Source organism: Sciurus carolinensis, chromosome 6, assembly GCF_902686445.1.
Source record: "Sciurus carolinensis chromosome 6, mSciCar1.2, whole genome shotgun sequence".
Taxonomy (NCBI): domain Eukaryota; kingdom Metazoa; phylum Chordata; class Mammalia; order Rodentia; family Sciuridae; genus Sciurus; species Sciurus carolinensis.
Window position 1 is genome coordinate 125,026,539 of NC_062218.1, and position 18,965 is coordinate 125,045,503.

At 37.6% G+C, this 18,965-nt stretch overlaps 1 protein-coding gene across 4 annotated transcripts in view; it reads right to left on the minus strand.

The window, feature by feature from the left end:
• Positions 1–18,965, minus strand: part of Kcnn2 (potassium calcium-activated channel subfamily N member 2) — a 444,782-nt gene that overhangs the window by 78,486 nt on the left and 347,331 nt on the right. For all 4 annotated transcript variants that reach the window (XM_047556193.1, XM_047556190.1, XM_047556192.1 and 1 more), the window contains one exon: positions 16,391–16,809. In XM_047556193.1, the coding sequence (XP_047412149.1) occupies positions 16,391–16,809 (419 nt within the window). The remainder of the gene's footprint in view (positions 1–16,390; positions 16,810–18,965) is intronic.

Here is an 18,965-nt window from a genome sequence, read left to right on the forward strand (position 1 = left end):
TTACTTACCAAAAATAAGTTTCCTTTTAACGTAAAAGTATGTAAGAAAAATAAATGTCAATACAATGAATGTTCTAATAAATAATAATGGTGACACAAATAATACCCAAGAAGATATTAAAAACAGACCTACGGGCTAAGATCCAGACTCCTTATTTTCCCAGACATCAGACCCAATTTAGCTTAATCTCCAATACGGCTTGGATATGAGGTGCCCCCCAAAGCTCCTATGTTAAAGCAGGAATGTTCAGAGCTGTAACCTAATCAGTCCCTCCTAGTTTGAATGGCAGAAGCTGGAGGCAGGCTGGGTGTGGCTGGAGTGGTGGGTCACTGGTGGTGTGCCCTGGGAGGGTGCATCTTTCCTGCAGGCCCTCCCCTCGCTCACTCCACTTCCTCTTGCCACAAGAGGAGCAGCACTCCTCCACCACACCCTTCCACCATGATGTTCTGCCTCACTTTGGGCAAGAGCAGTGGAGTTGGCTGACCATGGACTGAACCTCTGAAACTGTGGGACCAAATAAACTTTTCCTTCTCTAAGTGGTTCTTGTCAGGTACTCTGGTCACAATGATGAAAAGCTGACCACCACCATCTCCTGCTGCAACCCTTCTTTGTAAATTCTTCATCTGGGATACAGATACTTCTCTGCCCCTTGGCCCAGCCCCTTTCCTTCTCCATACCCTCACCATGGTGTCCTTTCAGTCTGGGCTGTGCTGCCTCACTTTTTGGCCCTTTGAAATTCTATTTATTTTGAAGTGCCAAATAAAATCTTTTCTTCTTTAGGAAGTTTTCAAATTATAATTCAACAATCTGTCTGCTTGTCCCTTGGTTAGGGTGCTTCTTTTATTCTCTTCTATATTCTAATTTAACAAATTTGTCCTACAGAGTTACAAATTCCCAGAGAGAAAAGGCCAGGCCATTTTTACACATACTCCCCCGCCCCCGCAATCAACTAGGAATGTGTATATGTATGTATAACACACACACACACACACACACACACACACACACACAATTTGTGAATAATGGGTAGGGATTTTCTACCTCTTCTCATCTCCTGTCCCAGGATCTATTTGTAGAATTTTTTTCTCCTCTTATTAAATGAGTACCTTTAGAAACTGGTTTTAACATAGTCAGGGCAGTTCTAATTTACTGAGTAGAAAACAGTATGGAACACTTCCAAAGTCCCTGGAAAAGTTGTTTTTATTAGCCTCCTTATTTAGGTGCAAATCTTTGATTTTTTGGTTTATTTGTATCTTTGGTGGGGAAAGAATGGAGGAGGAATTATGTTCTAATCTAATTTGGTCTGAGGGCATGATTTACAAAGAACTTTAAAAATTAGCAAAAATGTCCAGAATTAGCCAGTAATTCTTTTAACCAACTGCTATTTATCAATCATTGGCTTTGTTCTAGGTTTTATACCTGGGGCTAGGCACAGACAAAGTAAAATCCACCGTTGCTGCCCTCAAGCATTCAAGCTGGGAATCCCTTACTCAATGAAAATGTGAGAAAACATGCTTTGCTGTTGTGTTTCAGACGACTCTCCCTGACAAGGTATTGTTGAATGTCAGCTCTATGCCAATTCATGTGCTGGATACAGGAGACTTACGAATCTCTGTTCTACCTTTTTCTGTCACATAATATGATTCCTGACTTTCACCTTCTGAGATAGTATCTCAGACCAACCAACAGTACTGACCAACCAACAGTAGCCCCAAGGTTCACAAAGCATGTGCCTACATGATTAGAAAAGTACCAATCTTTTATCTGGTAAAATGCTAACCAACCTTTATAGAACGTGTTTCTGGGGAGATTTCAAATTTGGGCTAGTTATCTATGAGTCTCTAAAGAGGGTCTGTCTACATTTGCTCAAAGAAAACAACCCATGACTGTGCAAAAAGCCAATACCAGAAGACAACATGGTCAGACTTGCTGGAGGGCATTTAAAAGAAGACACTCAAATAAAACATGGCCTTTTTTTTGTCGTTTCTAGTCCTTAATGAACTTGTACACAGTCTCTTTCTATACTTTTGTGGAAAAGCAAATGCCTTAATCCATTTGGGCTGCTAGAATACCTTAACAGTGACCATAAACAACAGACATTCATTTCTCACAGTTGTGGAGGATGAGAAGTCTGAGATCAAGAGGGAGCAGATTTGGTGTCTGCAGTGGCCTGCTTCCTGGTTCACAGTCAGTCATCCTCTGCATTCTCGAATGGTGGAAGGGAACCAGGGAACTCTCTGGAGTCTCTCTGGATAATGACACTAATCCCATTCAAAGGGGCTTCCACCTCATGGTCTTCCAAAGGCCCCAGCTCCTCAGACCATCACACTGGAGAATAGATTTTAGCATATGAGATTTGGAGGGACATAAATGTTCAATTTATAGTGGCAAGAATGTCTGAAACAATTCTGTTGATTTGGAGTCCCTCCTTTCCAGCACAAGCTCTTTTTCAGATAATTTCACATTCTCCCTTTGTGCCTAGCAGTGATTTTTATTAACTAGCAGAATTGTTTTAGTAGAATACCAGAGACTAAATACTGATAATGAGTAACATAAATGTGGTTCAAATGCTGTGCTTCCTTTCAAAACAAATCAAAAAAAACCAAGAAAATCGCTTTCAGGTTAAATCAAGGCAAGAAAATTACAGAAACTTTTTTTTTAGAATTTAATTTACTTTAAGAACACTTAATCCACATTTTGTTGTTTTATTTTATTTTATTTTTTTTTTTTTTGTAATTTCACCTAAATAGATTGGTTTACTAGTAACCATACCTGAGGATTTCTATCTTGCCAATGAAGACAATCTGTAAAAAGGAAATATATGCTGAGATCAAGAATATCCAGGACTATGTGCCAAATAGATTGAAAAGTAAGTAAGATGACTTAAGGCTATACTGGAAAAGTACAAAAATCTGTAGCATTTAAAAAAAATCAACTTGTTATGAGAAAGAAGTATAGTTGCAGTTTTTAGTCACGTTCCAAACTGTCTGTCTTGGGTATGAAAAATGTGTCCATCAAAAACAACAAGGAAAGAAGGGGAACATTATTCTTACCTAGCCTGAAAGTTGCTATGAAGCAGATCCTTGGGACCAGAGCAGGTATAATCAAAATGAGCTAGATCTACAGCCTGTCTGAAGGATCAAATGGAATGAAGGAAGAGGAAGAGGATATATTCCAACCATAATATGAAATTCTTATCAGGTAAATATGGCATTAAAATTCTGTATCTCCTATAAAACTTGCTCTGTGAGTGCTTTCTTCATTCAATGTAAACATGTCATCTTAACCACAATAATTGTCCCAGATATCTGGTATCCTAATCAAATCACTGCTTCTTCCTTCTAAGGAATGAATATGTTTGTAGAAAAGACAGCAATTCTTTGGAGACATTGAAAGGAAACATTGTGAGTGGTCTTAGTAGGGATGCTTACAAGAAACTCAAAGAGGGATCTTTTTAATCTCTTGTTGATTCATCGTGCCCACATTAAGTAACATATGCTTCACTTGGTAGAAGAAGCCCTGCATTTGGAAGTAGAGCTCATAAAGCAAAGGCCATCATAGTATTTTATTACAATATTCCAATAAACAGCAATAAAGATTGTTTTGCCCTTACACCTGCCCCAAAGATAAGTAGTATGGAGCCACTGCTTTATGTGCCTATATCTCAGTTTACATACTGCAGAGAGTGACCTTGCAAGAAGAGCTAAGATCATCTTTCTGGGGAAAGAGAAAGTATTCTGTCAATGTTCAAAGATTATGTTTTAGAAACTTCAGTTCCAAGTCCATCCTGAGACCTGGTCCTCCACAACTTCCAGGTTCGAATTCTTAATGACTCAATGTTTGTAGCGATGTACTCAAGGTCAATGAAGCTAAAACCTAGGAAACTAGAATCCTCAAGAAATCAGAACAATTCATTCATATATCATTATATTATATTTAAGTAGATGAGAAGACAGATTTGTTTGGCATACATGAAAAATGAATTATGCAGGCATCTAGTTAGGACTAGTTGAAACAGCTCAGGTTACTAACGTTGGTACAATATTTGTACCGACCACCACTTGAACCAATGTCAATGATCATTTGTTATCAAACATTGATATTTAGTCCTATTCTGATTATAGGGCTGAGGATGTGGCTCAGTGGCAGAGTATCTGCCTGGCATGCTTCAGGCCTGGACCTCAGCACTGGGGGAAAAAAAATGTTCTGATTATCTGCGGTATAAGGTGATTACTTCTTGATTTAATCTGTGATAATCTAACCCCAAAGGAAAATGAGAAAATTCTTTGGAATTTATAATATCACATAGTGCTTCCAACAGACTGAACAAAAATGATGCCACTTCAGATCCAGGGCAGCAAACCTGCTTCACACAGGCTAGGTAATAAATATTTTAGGCTTTGCTGTCTACATATGGTCCCTATCTCATGTGTTTTTTTCTCCATCAACAATTTCAGTATGTAAGAATTGTTCTTAGATCATAGGTTTTACAAATCAAACAGTGGTCCAGGTTTGGCCTGTAGGCTACAGTTTGCCAAACCCTGCTTTAGTTAGCTCAGTACATGAAAAAGATTTGTATCTCCTCAATTCTTGCTGTTTCTACAAAAAATGATGCCTGCTAAATGCAAATTAAAATGAAAAGGAACCCTGATAAAATTTCTAATAAAAAGTAAAACTGGATAAAGAACACAAAAGAAAATTCTAATCTTTCAAATATCTTGGACCTGTTTCATGATGTAGTTACTTAAAGATTTTTTTTTGGTATGAGGAAGTTATACTTGGTGGTTTAACACTCATAATGTTTTTTTTCCAGAGACCATGGTGGAAATTCTCAAGGTCTGCAGACTGTAATCAACTGCATTTGCCCTGTGTGTTTCTAGCATGAGCTAGATTGCAGGTTGCTATTAATGAGGTTTTCAGGAAGTATCCAGAAAATAAATGTACATCAGGATCCAAACTGAATGGTGAGCGGGGTACCAGCAGCAATGGAACATGGGCAGTTTCATGAAAGAAAAGATGGAATGCTGCCTTAAGGGGCACTTACTTCTCCCCCTGTAGAGCTCTCTTCCCATTGGAGTTCTGTAGCTGATGTCACCTTAGAACAGGGTCCCCTCTGCCCTCCCTTTGCAAATCCCAGCAATGACTGCAGCCACGCCTTTGCTGGGAGCCTGTGAAGCAATGCCCAAGATAAAAGACTGAGAAACTCTGTCTGAAGTCAGCGTGCTCCAGCAGAGTAAATGGAAATACTTCCAAGCTGAACACAGAGAAAGCAGCGCAAACAGTGCAGTACCATGCCTGTCACGTTTCCATGGGGCCTTCTGCCTGGCGGTCCAGCACATAAGGGAGGTTTCAGATTTCCAAGACCAATGTGTCTGCAGTCTTCAAATATTCAGCAAGTGCTATTTTTGCCACTGCTTCACAGAAATTTTAAATTAACACAGAGCTCCTCATTAACCTGTGTTAACTTACTAAATCATAAAACTCTAATTGCTTGCAAATGAAACCAGTTTCTAGGAGAGGATAAAAATGTTCAAATGTTCCCCACATTTAACATAGATCATGCCCATTAGCATTACTCTTCATAACAAGTTCTTCACAATAAGAGTTAAATTTTAATAGATTAAGGCTCTCATGACGAGTTGGTAATCAGCCTTCTATTGTTCTATCTGATGGGTACACTACTGTGCAGAAATACCCAACCCACAAGCCCTCAGGGAACAACCGTAGTTTTGCTCTTGGCTTGACAGATGACGTATGAAGTTTTCTGACCAAGATAAAAAAGGACTCCAGGTTCTGTGGCAGATCAAGATGGTACCAGATATGGAGTTGACCACTAAGGAGCTTGAGTGAGGTAGAACTTTGGTACCTGCATTTGCACAAGGTGTGGAACACCATAGGCACTCAAGAAATACTTTAAAGCTAGAGAGAGAACTCATCAGTTAACCACACATCAGAGTTCCGGACACACACCACCACTGACTTCTAACTCCAACAGTCATCCTGGTCCTAGAGACACATCAAACCTTCCTGTGAAGGCACCTTCATTCCTTTTGCCATCCAACCATCCATCATCACACAAAACCCCAAGCAGCTGCCCCATCGAGACAAAGCCAATGAGCTTTGCAGGGCTGAAAGAACAGAGATCCAGATGGGAATTGAGTTGAGTGATGGGTGAGAGAAGGAATAAAAGCCATTAATATGATATTACAAAAATGGACCATCTGAAGTCAGAAATTGAAAACTGGCAATGTGGCTTTTTACTTCCCAGACATCTCTGAACTCCTTAAAACCCATTTAAAAAAAAAAATAGAGTTCCATTCTTTTTATGGTTCAGTGGTATTTCACTCTGTATATATACCACTTTTCTTTATCCATTCACCTGTTGATGACTCTGATTTGATCAGTATTACTATATCCATGTATTGAATATATCACACTGTATGTCATAAATATGTAACAATTATGTGTTAACTGAAAAATTTAGAAAGAAAATGTCTAGTAAGGTAGAAATGTTAACTATCCTGATTACACAGTATGACATGTATCAAATTGTCACAATAGCCCATAAGTGTGTATGATTAAATAATAATTTTGTAAGAAAACAAAAACATCTTACTAAACATAGTAGGGCAGACTACCATAATAACAGTAGTAAATATAAGAATATTCACCCACTTTCAGACACAGAGCAACCCAGAAATTCTGGCACAGTACTGTTTGACACCCTTCTCTGTGTTCACCATTGAGACAAAACAATACCAAGTAGACTTTCAGGATGACTGTCCATAGATGCCTAGCCCTGATTATTAGTATGTTCAGCTACATTAAATATTGGGAACCATTTCTTTTAAACCAGAAAGTTGCTCAATTTAAATTCTGATCATAATCACTGATAAAAAAAAAAGATATTCTCTACTCATAAAATTGGATCTAGATACTTTGTGCCTTACTGTGTAGCTTTCATATTTATAAACCATGATTCTTACATGAAGTTTAAAGGAAGTTCTAAAGCTATAATATTAGATACCAAAAATCTGTAAAATTTTATTTTTTAATTACCCTTTTTTCTGTAGAATATTAGATACGAATCGGCAAACTAAAAAATTTAATTTACCTCTTATATAACACAGAAAGTTTTTAGAAGACTGGAGAGGAAACCTGAAAACAAAGATATTAGGCAGCAGTCACTCAAACATCGTTTGCCTCCTGAGCCACAGTGGATTCAAGAATATTGTATGTCAAAAATCAGTTGCTACATCTCTATGAGTTGTATGATATGCTGTCACTATAATACAAAGCATGTTAAGAAAAACAGTCAAACAGTGGTCATCATGTTGGGCAGCCTGTGGCTAGCACTTCGCACTTTCAGAGTCATGACAGTGGACAGTCATAAAATCCAGCAAGGTCACACAAAGGGGATGCAAGAGCTTTGTTTTTTCATTTATATCCCTAAAACAGGTCCAGATACATTTATAATGTTTTGCCTTTATTCATGAAGAAAGCTGGGGATTAATAAACACACACACACACACACACACACACACACACACACACACACAAATTCTTGTTTCAACTAGGGAAGTAAACTAAAAAACCTTAAATATATCAACTGGAGGCAGTGGGTACACATTTTCACTGTGAGTAAAAAAAAAATGACAGATATTTGATGGTCTTTACTTTTTATAGCTACTACAATTATCAAAGCAATGAAAGAACTAGGAAAGATTTTTTAAGCAGGGTTGAAAAAATAATCTTCTTTGTTCCTTCTCTTTCTTGTTACTAGCAGGTAGTGGTTACTAGAAAGAAAGACTTCAGGGTGAGAAAAGAGCAGCCAGGAGAAGCATGTACAGCATAAACCTTAACAAGAGAGTTGGCCTCTTCAAAGAGTTCCATCTGCAGGCTATTCACTGCTGGATATTTTTCCTGTATGGTTTTGGGAGGCTAGACAAGACTGGTTTAGAGAAAGGCAAGTCTGAATGGCTTCAACACATTCAAAAACCACAGGGTGGAAATGAAAATGCATGCCACAGAAAATATTTGCAAATCATATCTGACAAAGGACTAGTAACCGGAATACATAAAGAACTCTTAAAATACAATGACAAATGACCCAATTTTAAAATGGGCGAACAATAAGAATTTTTTCACCAAAGTCATTTTACCAAAGAAGATATATAAAAACTAATGATCACATGAGAAGGAGTTCATAATCATTATACATTAGAGGATTGCAAATTACAACCAAAGTAATGTACTATATTACATGTACTAGAATGGCTAGGAAATTGTAAACATAAACATATTTATTTATGTATACATATACATATATACTCATATATGACTCACAATGCAATGTAAACATATCCAGATATACATATAAATAAGACAAAGATATATATGTGTATTTATATGAGTGTGCATATGTGTTTATGTGTGTATAAAACCGTGTGTGTGTGTGTGTGTGTGTGTGTGTATTCGAGGATGTGATGAAAGTGGAACCCCCATGCATCCTCATACATTGCTGATTACTGTGGAAATGTAAAACAATACACTCTTAGATGTCTACCTAAAAGGGAAGGAAAAAAAAAATGCCAAACGTATGTTTACTCGGAAAATTGTGTGCAAAAATTCATAGCAATCCTATCCATAGGACAAAAACAGAAAACTATCAAAGAGGGCATCATTTGATGAATGGTTGAACAAAATGTAGCATATTATTTACAATAGAATACTATTCATCAATAAAAAGGAACAAACTGTGACACATAATACAACATAGACCAAAATCAAAATTTTTAAGTTAAGTGAAAGAAATCAGATATAAAAGAATATACACAGTTATCCCTCAGTATCTGGGAAGGTATTGGTTTTAGGACCTTTTGAATATCAAAATCAAGTCCCTTACATAAAATAGCAAAGAATTTGCATAAAACCTATGCACCTTCTCCCTTAGACTTTAAATCATCTCTAGATTACTTCTTATACCCAATACAATGTATATACTATATAATAATGAAAAAAAAAAGTCTGTATATGTTTGCAACAGATGAAATTTTTCCAAGTAATTTCAATCCACAGTTGGTCAAGGAACCTGCAGGTATGGAGGGTCTGTGTATTATATTACCTGTGTATGAAGAGCTTAAAAAGCAAATCTGTGGAGACTTAGCATATTAGTGATCATCTGGAACTGAAGGAAGGAACACGGATTTAATGCACATGGGCACTGGGAATCGTTTTGAGGTAACTGAACTGTTTTAAAACTGGATTTGTGATGATAGTAGCACAGTTCTACCACAGCATATACTTCAAATAGGTGGACTTTATGGTATATAAAGTATGTCTCATTAAAGTTGTTTTTTTTTTTACAAAAATTAGAATAATTCTCTTTTTATACTTTAGTCAAAAATTGTGGTGAAACTCTGCATGAAATATTTTAATTCCTATATTTACTTACTAAATATGTATTAAGTAAGGCCTGGGAACTCAAAATGCCTTTGACTTCATCACCATGCTATGTTTAAATATCGAATGACTAGATCTTTTCCAGTAACCCTAGGAATTTGCAGTGATCAGACTATTTATTAATCCAGGGGACTTTGGATTCAGGTGCCAACCTGGGTTGAACTGGCAGGATAGAAGAGTTCAAGGGCCGATGCTTCCCTCCACCGGAACTCAGGAAATGACCAGAAACTAGACACTGTTCTTCCAGGCCATAGAGTAGTCCAGAGGCAGCTCATGGAGTCCCCATAGAGCTAGGCAAGCAGTCTCTTGAAAATAGTAGGGGTCTATTTCTCAACACCAACTCTGGGACACAATACTCAAGTCTACCTCATTCCCTGTCTACTTCTAATACCAGTAAGCAAGCCCATCAACATAGACTTATGACTTAGAAGTCTAACTCTGCAACAGAAGGCAAATTTTTCCAAACTCAATGACTGTCCAAAATCAGCATATTTTATTCTCTGTAAAGGCACTTGTCTTGAATCTCTTTTGTCATTTTAATACAATTTGCATTAAGGACACATTAGAAATGAAAGGTGTAAAATTCAAAAAGAAATGGAATGCAGAAAATCCTGTAGGCAAGTAGGAAACACTTGAGTTTTCTCCAATCAAGTCCTATTTGTGTCCAAAAAATGTATTAATTTATTCAAGGCAAAATGGCTTGGATAGCAGGACATTTACATTTAGATTTTAGGATCTTTCTTTGTTATCTGGCAGGTGGTTCTAAAGCTGAATTTCATAAGCATGCTGCTCAGAACTTCACACACACACACCATGGTTAATGTACCATGTGGGTGATTCCAGGGATTTCCTGAGGTTAGAAGACACTCAGCACTCATATTTCATGAAATCTGGACATCAGCATGGATGGAGGATAGTGGGCTGTCATGAACTGACTGTGGTATCTGGTTAGATTCCACTGAGGTAGGATTCTTCACTGTTCAATTTTTAGGTTTTTACTACTTGAATATAATCACTGCTGTTATTTTCAACCTACATCTTCGGACCAGAATCTCAAAGCCTCTTTCCACAAATATTATTCCCCATTGTTCTATCAGGAGGCAGAACAAAAACAAAAACAAAAACAAATTACATCTGCATAGGAATCAAGAGAAAATTGAGCTTGAGGGAGTACTGGCTTTTCTTTCCATAAGAGTTTAATGACCAATTTATTTGGGAAACATTACACTGAGCATCGATGCTTTGCAAGTCACAGATGCATGAGGAAAGCTTCCAAACTGCTGACTTTTATAACTTGAAAGGGCCCATTTTAAAGTTGTGACTCATTTATGAGCCTGAAAATGTTATATCCGTATGTATGAATCAGACCCTGGAAGTATAAGTTTACAAAGTATTACATTACCATCAACCACAAATTACAAATTCATTGATGAAATGCTGAGTTTACTTAGCAACAGCTGAAACTCAAAGTGGTAAGAAATAATCTAATTATCCAACATACTGTAATAAATCACGGTGCCAGCAGGATTATGTTTGCCTAGCATTGCAATGCATATTTTATGACTACTTTTATAACTATTGAAGAAACTTGATCATAAGTGACATGTTTCAAATTTAAGTAAATCAACAGGAAAGAGGCATTGCTAATGTCAGGGCTGGAAAAGGAACAGGCCTCTAGGTGAGTCTCCTGATAATTTTAAATAAAACCATGGTTGGCAGACCTGGAAAACAAGCCAGCATTCTAAAAGGTAGTTCCCAATTTCGCATTCTCCTACATTTGATTCTGTATCAGCAATTAAAACCATAAACAGTCAAAGTGAGACTTTCAGAAGCCATTGCCCCCACCCTTGAAAAACTGGCTTATGGCATATAAAAAGAAAAAAAAAAAAAAAACACCTAAAACTTGTTTGAAATGAGAAATGTGAAAATTAGAACACAGATCATTTGAGCATTCAAAATTAAGTTTATCATATATTGAAATTTAAATTTCCATTTTACCTAAAAACATGCTATATTTAGAGGAAAAACTGCAAGATTCCTGCTACTCTTCTTCTTCCTGTCATCCACCAGAAATCAATCAATCAATCAATCAGGTAAATACATCAGAGGTGCATGACGTGATAGGAGAAAAATGTACCACAAAGAATAGCTGCTTCCTAATACAATGTCTCCCCCATTAGTAGAGAACATTTTCAAAGAATAGATTGTTATGCATGGTAGAAGGACAGGGATAGATTTGCCACACAAACTTCTCCAGAAAGTTGTCTGCCTCTCTTCTAAGCTTAAAATATCCTTTGAATTATTCTAATTAACTAGAAAGAATTTCTATCAGGTATGAATCTCCCTCCTTTAATATGGAGAAGATGCTGAGATGGAACAAAGACAAAACTGGTAGGGTCCGTTCAAATCCAAATCTCTAAATAAACAGGAGAGTTATGTGATGTATGGTAAACTTTACACACACAAAAAGAAAGGCCCATGGGAGAAAGGGAGGGAGTGCAAGAGGGAGGGAGAGAGGAGAATGTGAAAGAAAGGAAGGCAGCCTGGCCAGAAAACAGATATTCACCGATGTAAGGGGCTGGTGACATCATGTTCGAAACTAAAACTCTGTGGAAAAACATTTCTCAAAAAACATCCTTACATCTTAAAATCACAATATGGCAATTGGGGGCTACAAAACGGGAAATTTAATGAAGAATCAAACGTGGAAAATCTTATGCTATCACAGTGCTGAGTGATTTTTTTCCCTTTTACACATTTGTGTAATTATAAAGGATCACCTTTGAAAGAGGAAAGCCTATCAAGCTATTTAGGTTGCAAATGAGGAAACCATGGCAAGAAGTGAAATGGTGGGTCACACAGCCCTTAAATTGCAAAACTAAATCCCCAGCCCTGATCCTGAGTCTGGCCTCTATGCTTTCCTCACCACATCAGAGACTTGTTGATTTCTTCCCTATGTTACTGTTGGCTACAGCCTCTCATTCTTGATATGAAATGGACATTTTCACTTTTTATTGCCTCTTTATATGAAAACAGGAATGGCCATTCTCTAACAAACCAAGCATGTTAAAAACATCCTCTGGGCTACGAAAAGTTGGCAAGGCTTGAATTAAGACTTTCAGTGACCATGGACTAACCAACTAAGATGAGCCATTTTGAAAAGAAAACGTATGGCCTGTGTATAATCCTGAGGCTATTTTTATTGGCTCTTGGGAGTAGATGCAGTAGTGACCACCCTTATACATGCCTATATTGTTGAATTATGCTTTTATCCCAACTGGTATGTTATACTGTTATGTATATATTTTAATTTAGGCAAATCTTTGTAAAATAAATAGATATGTCAACTAAGGTTTTCCATATTTATTCTTATTTTAGAGACATCTTATTCAACTTTTAGGTACAGCTGCTCCAGAAAATATCATAAGCCTGTAAATATCATGATTGCTAGGAAACAAAGCATTACCATAAGGAGTCTACCTTTTTTAAAAAGAAAACTTTAATCCTTCAAATGCCATATTTATGTAGAGAAGTTCTAAAACAGGTTCACATGCATGATATTAAAAACTAATCACTAGAATAATCTTGGCACAAGCAGGTGGACTCAAAAGATATGTTCACCTTGGCTCTTCCCCTTCACCCCCTTAAAATGACCATGAGCATTTTTTTTAAACAAAGCAAAAAGTATAAATCCATAGAGACAACAAGAATGAATAAGGCAGTAGTAATAGAAGTCAGAAAGTCAATCACTCACTAACTTACCTGGTTCAAAAAAGTGGATTTTAGAGCAGCAATGTTGAAAAATAAAGAAGTAACCATATAGGTACTGAGCGCCAACCCCTCACCCGTGACTCCAGTCTGTTGGCATCAGTTCCCCTGCAGGGGGGACAGCTTGGGAGGACAGGCTCAGAGACTGCACAGAAGCTAGACACCTGCGTTCCTTCTGCTCAGGGCAACTACGAACTGTTCTTTGCCAACCTAGAAGAAGTCTGTATTTACTGTCTGGAGAGGAAAAACAGATCTGTAGACTGACTGCAGGGCATCAAACACTGGGGAGAGTAGCGCTACTGCTCTGGAACCAAGGGAGTAAGCAAATGTTTGCACATTAACTATTGAGACCTCTTTTCTTTTTTTTTTTTTTTCCCCTGTTTTTCAAATTCCAGAAAGTTGACACCTAGACTTTTGCCTTCATGGCAGGGTAACCGCAAAGAATTCTCATGTGCTGGTCAAATTTTCAGAGAAAACAGAAAATATGGAAAAGTACAAAATTGGTATTGTATGACCACCACCCAAATCACCCCTTAGTGAAGTCCACAACTGGCAAGTTCTAGATATACACAGAGAATGTCTAATCAGCTCTGGAAGGCCTCACTGATAAATGTGAGCAAGCTTCTAAACATTTAAGGAAAGTTTCTAAAACAGAAGCCAAAACAAACAAAAAAATGCACCTTTGGGGAAACAATAACATATACAAAGGGAAACAGTTTCAATAAGTATCCATGATGTCTCTGGAGAAATAAAGTAGTACATAACTACCAAAGAAAGGCATGATGCTATCAAAAACAAATTAGCATCCAGGGATCAAAAATTAGACATTAGAAATTGATATGAAGTATAGAAGAAATAAAATCTCAGCAGAAGGTTTAAAAGATAAACTTGAGGTTATTTTTCAATATAAAGAGCCAAAACAGAGATAGAAAACAAAAGAGAAGAAAATAAGAAAATTTGAGAACTAATATAGGAAGGTCACTATCTACCCAAAAACGTTAGGAACATTAAGTATTTAAAAAAAAATTCTAAGACCTAAAGAACATAAATTCCAAGATTGAACAAGTCTACTAAGTTCCCAGCACCACGGATTAAAACAGAGTCACATCAAGATACATTCTTGGCAGTTTTAGAATACCAGTCCTTAAGGCTTCCAGAAAAAAGAAAAAAGAAAGAAAGATTAAAAAATGAGCATGGTATCAGACTGTCGGACTCTTGACACTTTGATATTTTGAAGGAAAATAATTCCCAACCTAAAATTTTATATCCAGCATGAGAAAAGAATAAAGATTGCCATACCATCAAGGTCTCAATGTCTTTCACACATACTACCTTTTCTAGAAACCACCTGAAGATGGATATGACAAAATAAAGGAGTAAATGAAAAAAGGCAGAAACTGCATTCAAGAGATTATTCAACATATAAACAAGACAAAGAAACCTCCAACATGATAGAGAAGCAGGCCAGGAGAGTTCAAGGATCATTTATTTCCTCAAGTTAAAAGTTATAGGTTGCTTAATATATTTGAGTACAGAAAAATAAGACATAATACGGCAGAATTTAGAGATAATTCTGTGTTAAGTATAAATATAACTCAGCAAATAAAAAATAAGACTAAGAAAATAAAAATGAGATAACTAGCTGGGCACAATGACACATGCCTGTAATCCCAGTAGCTTGGGAGACTGAGGCAGGAGGATCTTGAGTTCAAAGCCATCCTCAGCAACTTAGCGAGGCACTGAACAATTCAGGGAGACCGTGTCTCTAAACACAATATATAAAAAGTCTGGGGATGTGGTTCAGTAGTTAAGTACCCCTGGGTTCAATCCTTAGTACTAAAAAAAAAAAAAAAAAAAAAAGATAATTTTAATTGCAGAGAAAATAGATGTGCTGGAAGAAAAAATTAGACTACATTGTTCAAATGCAGGTTACACAGTCATAACAGTGTAAATATAAGCATAGGCTCTGGATTCTGGGGGTTTATACTTATTGGGAGGACATGGGGATGGAAATCATTTGGGGGTGAAGTTATAAAAGGGGTATGTATGTGTAAGGAAAAGGAAACTAAAACCCCAACTTCTACAATAGGAAGTCAATAGGTTGCTCTAAAACAGAAAAATCTGGGTGTGGCAATATCATCAATTTTACTTAGAAATATAAAAAGCAACCAAAGGAATGATTAAAGAATTTAAAGTGACTGGTTCCAAAAAGCAGGAATGGAAGTAAAGGGTGTTGTGGATTTGCCATTTCATTTTTGTGGCAATTATTATGCAGATTTTTTTTCTTCCTTAAACTACGGAAGTATATAACTTTATCCAAAACTAAGCTTTAACAAAACTATTTTCTAAAGTGACCAACATCTGAACATTCAACAGTCCTAGAAACTTCTAAACCATTCCTACTGCTATAATGCCAATTTCACCTTGAATGTTCTTAACTAAGGTCATAAAAGGGTACATTCACTCCATTATGATATAGCTATTCCTGTTTATGTCACTCATAAATCTCATCATAATCTACTTTGCTTGTTAAATGGCAGTGAACATTACTGAAAGTATAACTGATTAACTCTGCTAAAGCAACTCATGAAATCTAACATGTGTCCAGTTGAAGATCACCAGAGCATTTTAGACAGGAAAACAAACACACAGCCTCTTTTACTAGTTCTTGAACATTCAATAAAGTCTAATGGGTACACTCCTAAGCTCTGTGACTGGTAATCACGTCAATGCTATTAAAAATAGGGTGCTTAACTCAACACACCACTTTAATATATTCTCTAAAGTTCAGACATCTTGCATCAGCACTTTTCTGCTAGATTTCTATCTCCATAGTAATCAATGCTTTTATAACCAATCAGGCCCAGGAGTGACTCAATAAACCAATAAACTCTCCAAGATGAGTCTTGGTCTCCAAATTTTAACACAGTTGAGAAAAATCAATCCTTTGTTGTAAACAGATCAAACTAAAAAGAAAAATACAACCATCATGAAGGCATTTGCTCTATTCAAGAATCTGTGGGAAAGCTTTGTCACAGTCATTTGAAAAGAGTGGGTGAGAAAATCCAAGAGTAAGGCACATGGTCTAGTACTTTTCTTTCTCCCAGTTTTGAAGACACCACATGGCAAATTATGTTCTCAGGAAAAGAAACAAACTTACCTTTCACAAGCTCGGACAGTCCATGCGGCAATTATCCATAATGAGATACTAAAAACCAAGAGCACAGTTCCTGGGCAAATAGTCATTAAAGTCTTCATAACAAAACGCGTATTGAAGTTTATCTTATTAAGTGCTCCAATGCTTCTAGAGGAGGCATCAGTGAAAAGTTTGCTATGTAAAAGCATGACTCTGGCAATCAGATAGAGTCTTAAGAACATTGGTATAGATAAAATAATATCCACATCAGCGGTGGTTGTGGATGGGGCATAGGAGAAGGCAAGCCGGGCTGTCCATGTGAACGTATAATTCCCAGGTATGGGATGAATAGCACACACCAGTATTTCCAAGCAGATGAAGAAAATACGCTCATAAGTCATGGCTATTCTCCAGTCATCTGCTCCATTGTCCACCATGAATAACTGAAAAAATAAAGTAGAAAATCAGCTTCAGTATGACATGAATGGTCCACAAGTGTTAGTGCAGATCTTACGTAACAAGACATAATAGATGACTCTTAGAGATTGTAGCAAACTAAGGGTTACAGCTCTCAAACGCTAGCCAGATATACTATTTTTAGAAAAGGGTACTGGTCCCAAAGGGGAACTTCATTTCATAAAAATTAAAACTAAAACTTGCTACACAAGAACAAAACATATTTTGGAGTCCACATTCCTGCACAATCATATAAGTAATATCATTTTAAAATAAGGGGCTTAGGCCTATCAGTAACGACACTCCCCTTGGATGAAGCCAGAATGGATTTGCCTTATAACCAGTTGTTCTCTTCTTTAAGAGACTGAACTGAAACCCTTACATAATTCTCTTTAGGGTGAACTCTATCTAGGGTGCTGCTTCAATCAGACCTACCCTATAATGCAACAACACATGGGCATTCTTATAGGACATCTTAGTCTTGGTTTCAGAGAAAATCACAAGAGAAACGTTGGTAGAAACATTTCTTCCAGCTTCCTCACTACTATTTCACTTTCTATCTTTTCTTCTATTCTCCCATTGCTTTGCCTTAAATTATTAACTTATTTTCAATCTTTCCTTCTACCTATTTGTCATTTTACATAGTACAATTAAAGAAAATAAACTAAAAAAGGACACACACGCACACACACACACACACACACACACACACACACACGGGTGTGGGGGAGAGAGAAACCAAAAACCAAAAAGAAGACAGAAAAGAATGTCTCTTTCTCCTCTCTATCTTCCCTGGCAGTCCGTAAATAACCAGTGGATTTGGAAGTGTGTGGTGGCTTTTCTGGCTGCCACAGTGACTTTGGGGGCTAGTGGCATTTAGAGCCAGGAAGCCACAGGTGCCAATCATGCTGCAGTGCTGGAATCCCACAATAAGATCTGTCTGCCCAGAATGCCAACTGTGCTCCCGCTCCGAGAAAGACGCCATGTTCTCTGACTGACGTCTGCTAAGTAGCCAACTCAAGTAGGAAGCACAAGATGAAAATGATCCAAAAGTGACAGTGCATTCTCAGGTGAGTGAGCTGCAGAGAGGCTGCCGGGGCAGGTTTTCCATAGAGTGGTATCCTGTGTGCACTGCTCTTCCACAATTAGGAAAGTAATTTCACCCCATTTAGATCCCAACAAATTCCATTCTGACTTAATTATTCTGTAATTGATAGCTACTTCCTGTGCGTATTCAAACTGGTCACCACCTCCTTGTTAACTTTGCAAAGATAGGAATTTAAGAACAAAAAGTGCCACTTCCTTCTAGTACCTCAAGGAGTTGGAGAAACAGCAGATTCTCTTACCAAAAACACACCAGACTTTTGAGTCTGCTTTTTCCACCCAACTTGACTCTGAGTGACTTGGCAGTTTGTAAAGGGCACCTCCAAAAGGGCTAAGAATCACCAAGATTCCAAATGACCGAAAGCTGTGCAGCAGATTCTGATTTTAAGAGGGGCTTTCCCCAAGCCATCCTGGACAGCTGTAGTGTGAATGCAGGATACATACCTTCAGGGTAACTGATAAAGAGGTGTCCATTTACATGTATACTTCTGACATGGTTTTAAAGTAGTCTCCTACCTTCTCAGGACTGGCTCTCTCTTGGCCACTCGCAAGGCACCTACTCCTCTTCCTTGAAAGTCTCTTTTCTAGAGAACCTTTACATGCCCCCTCTGTTCACTTCTCCAACCAGGTTTATTTCTTCTGGCGAGTCACATAGCTTCATTCCTAATCTCACGGCCATCCTCAGCAGCCCCACCCTTTGTCTTCAGGTGGGCCTGCCCAGGTAACTCTCAATCTGAAAACTGATGTCCAGGCTATTGGTGAACTGGGCCTTCACACCTATGCCTTCAAGCTCAGCTGAACCCTCAGTCATTCTGTGATGGTTCCCTGTCGGTCACTATAATACCTTTCTCCCCAAGGGCTACCTCTGTTCCCCACCTCCCAGCACATACTTTTCCACCCCCAACATCACAGGAAATACCCTCTATCTCTTACTTCAGTCACAAACTTTTGCCTCCATATTTCCTTTTCTCCACAAGTCTAAAGCCACATTACACCCAAATCCAGTTTCCCTGCATTGAGAGCCTCTTTCCTGTCTACA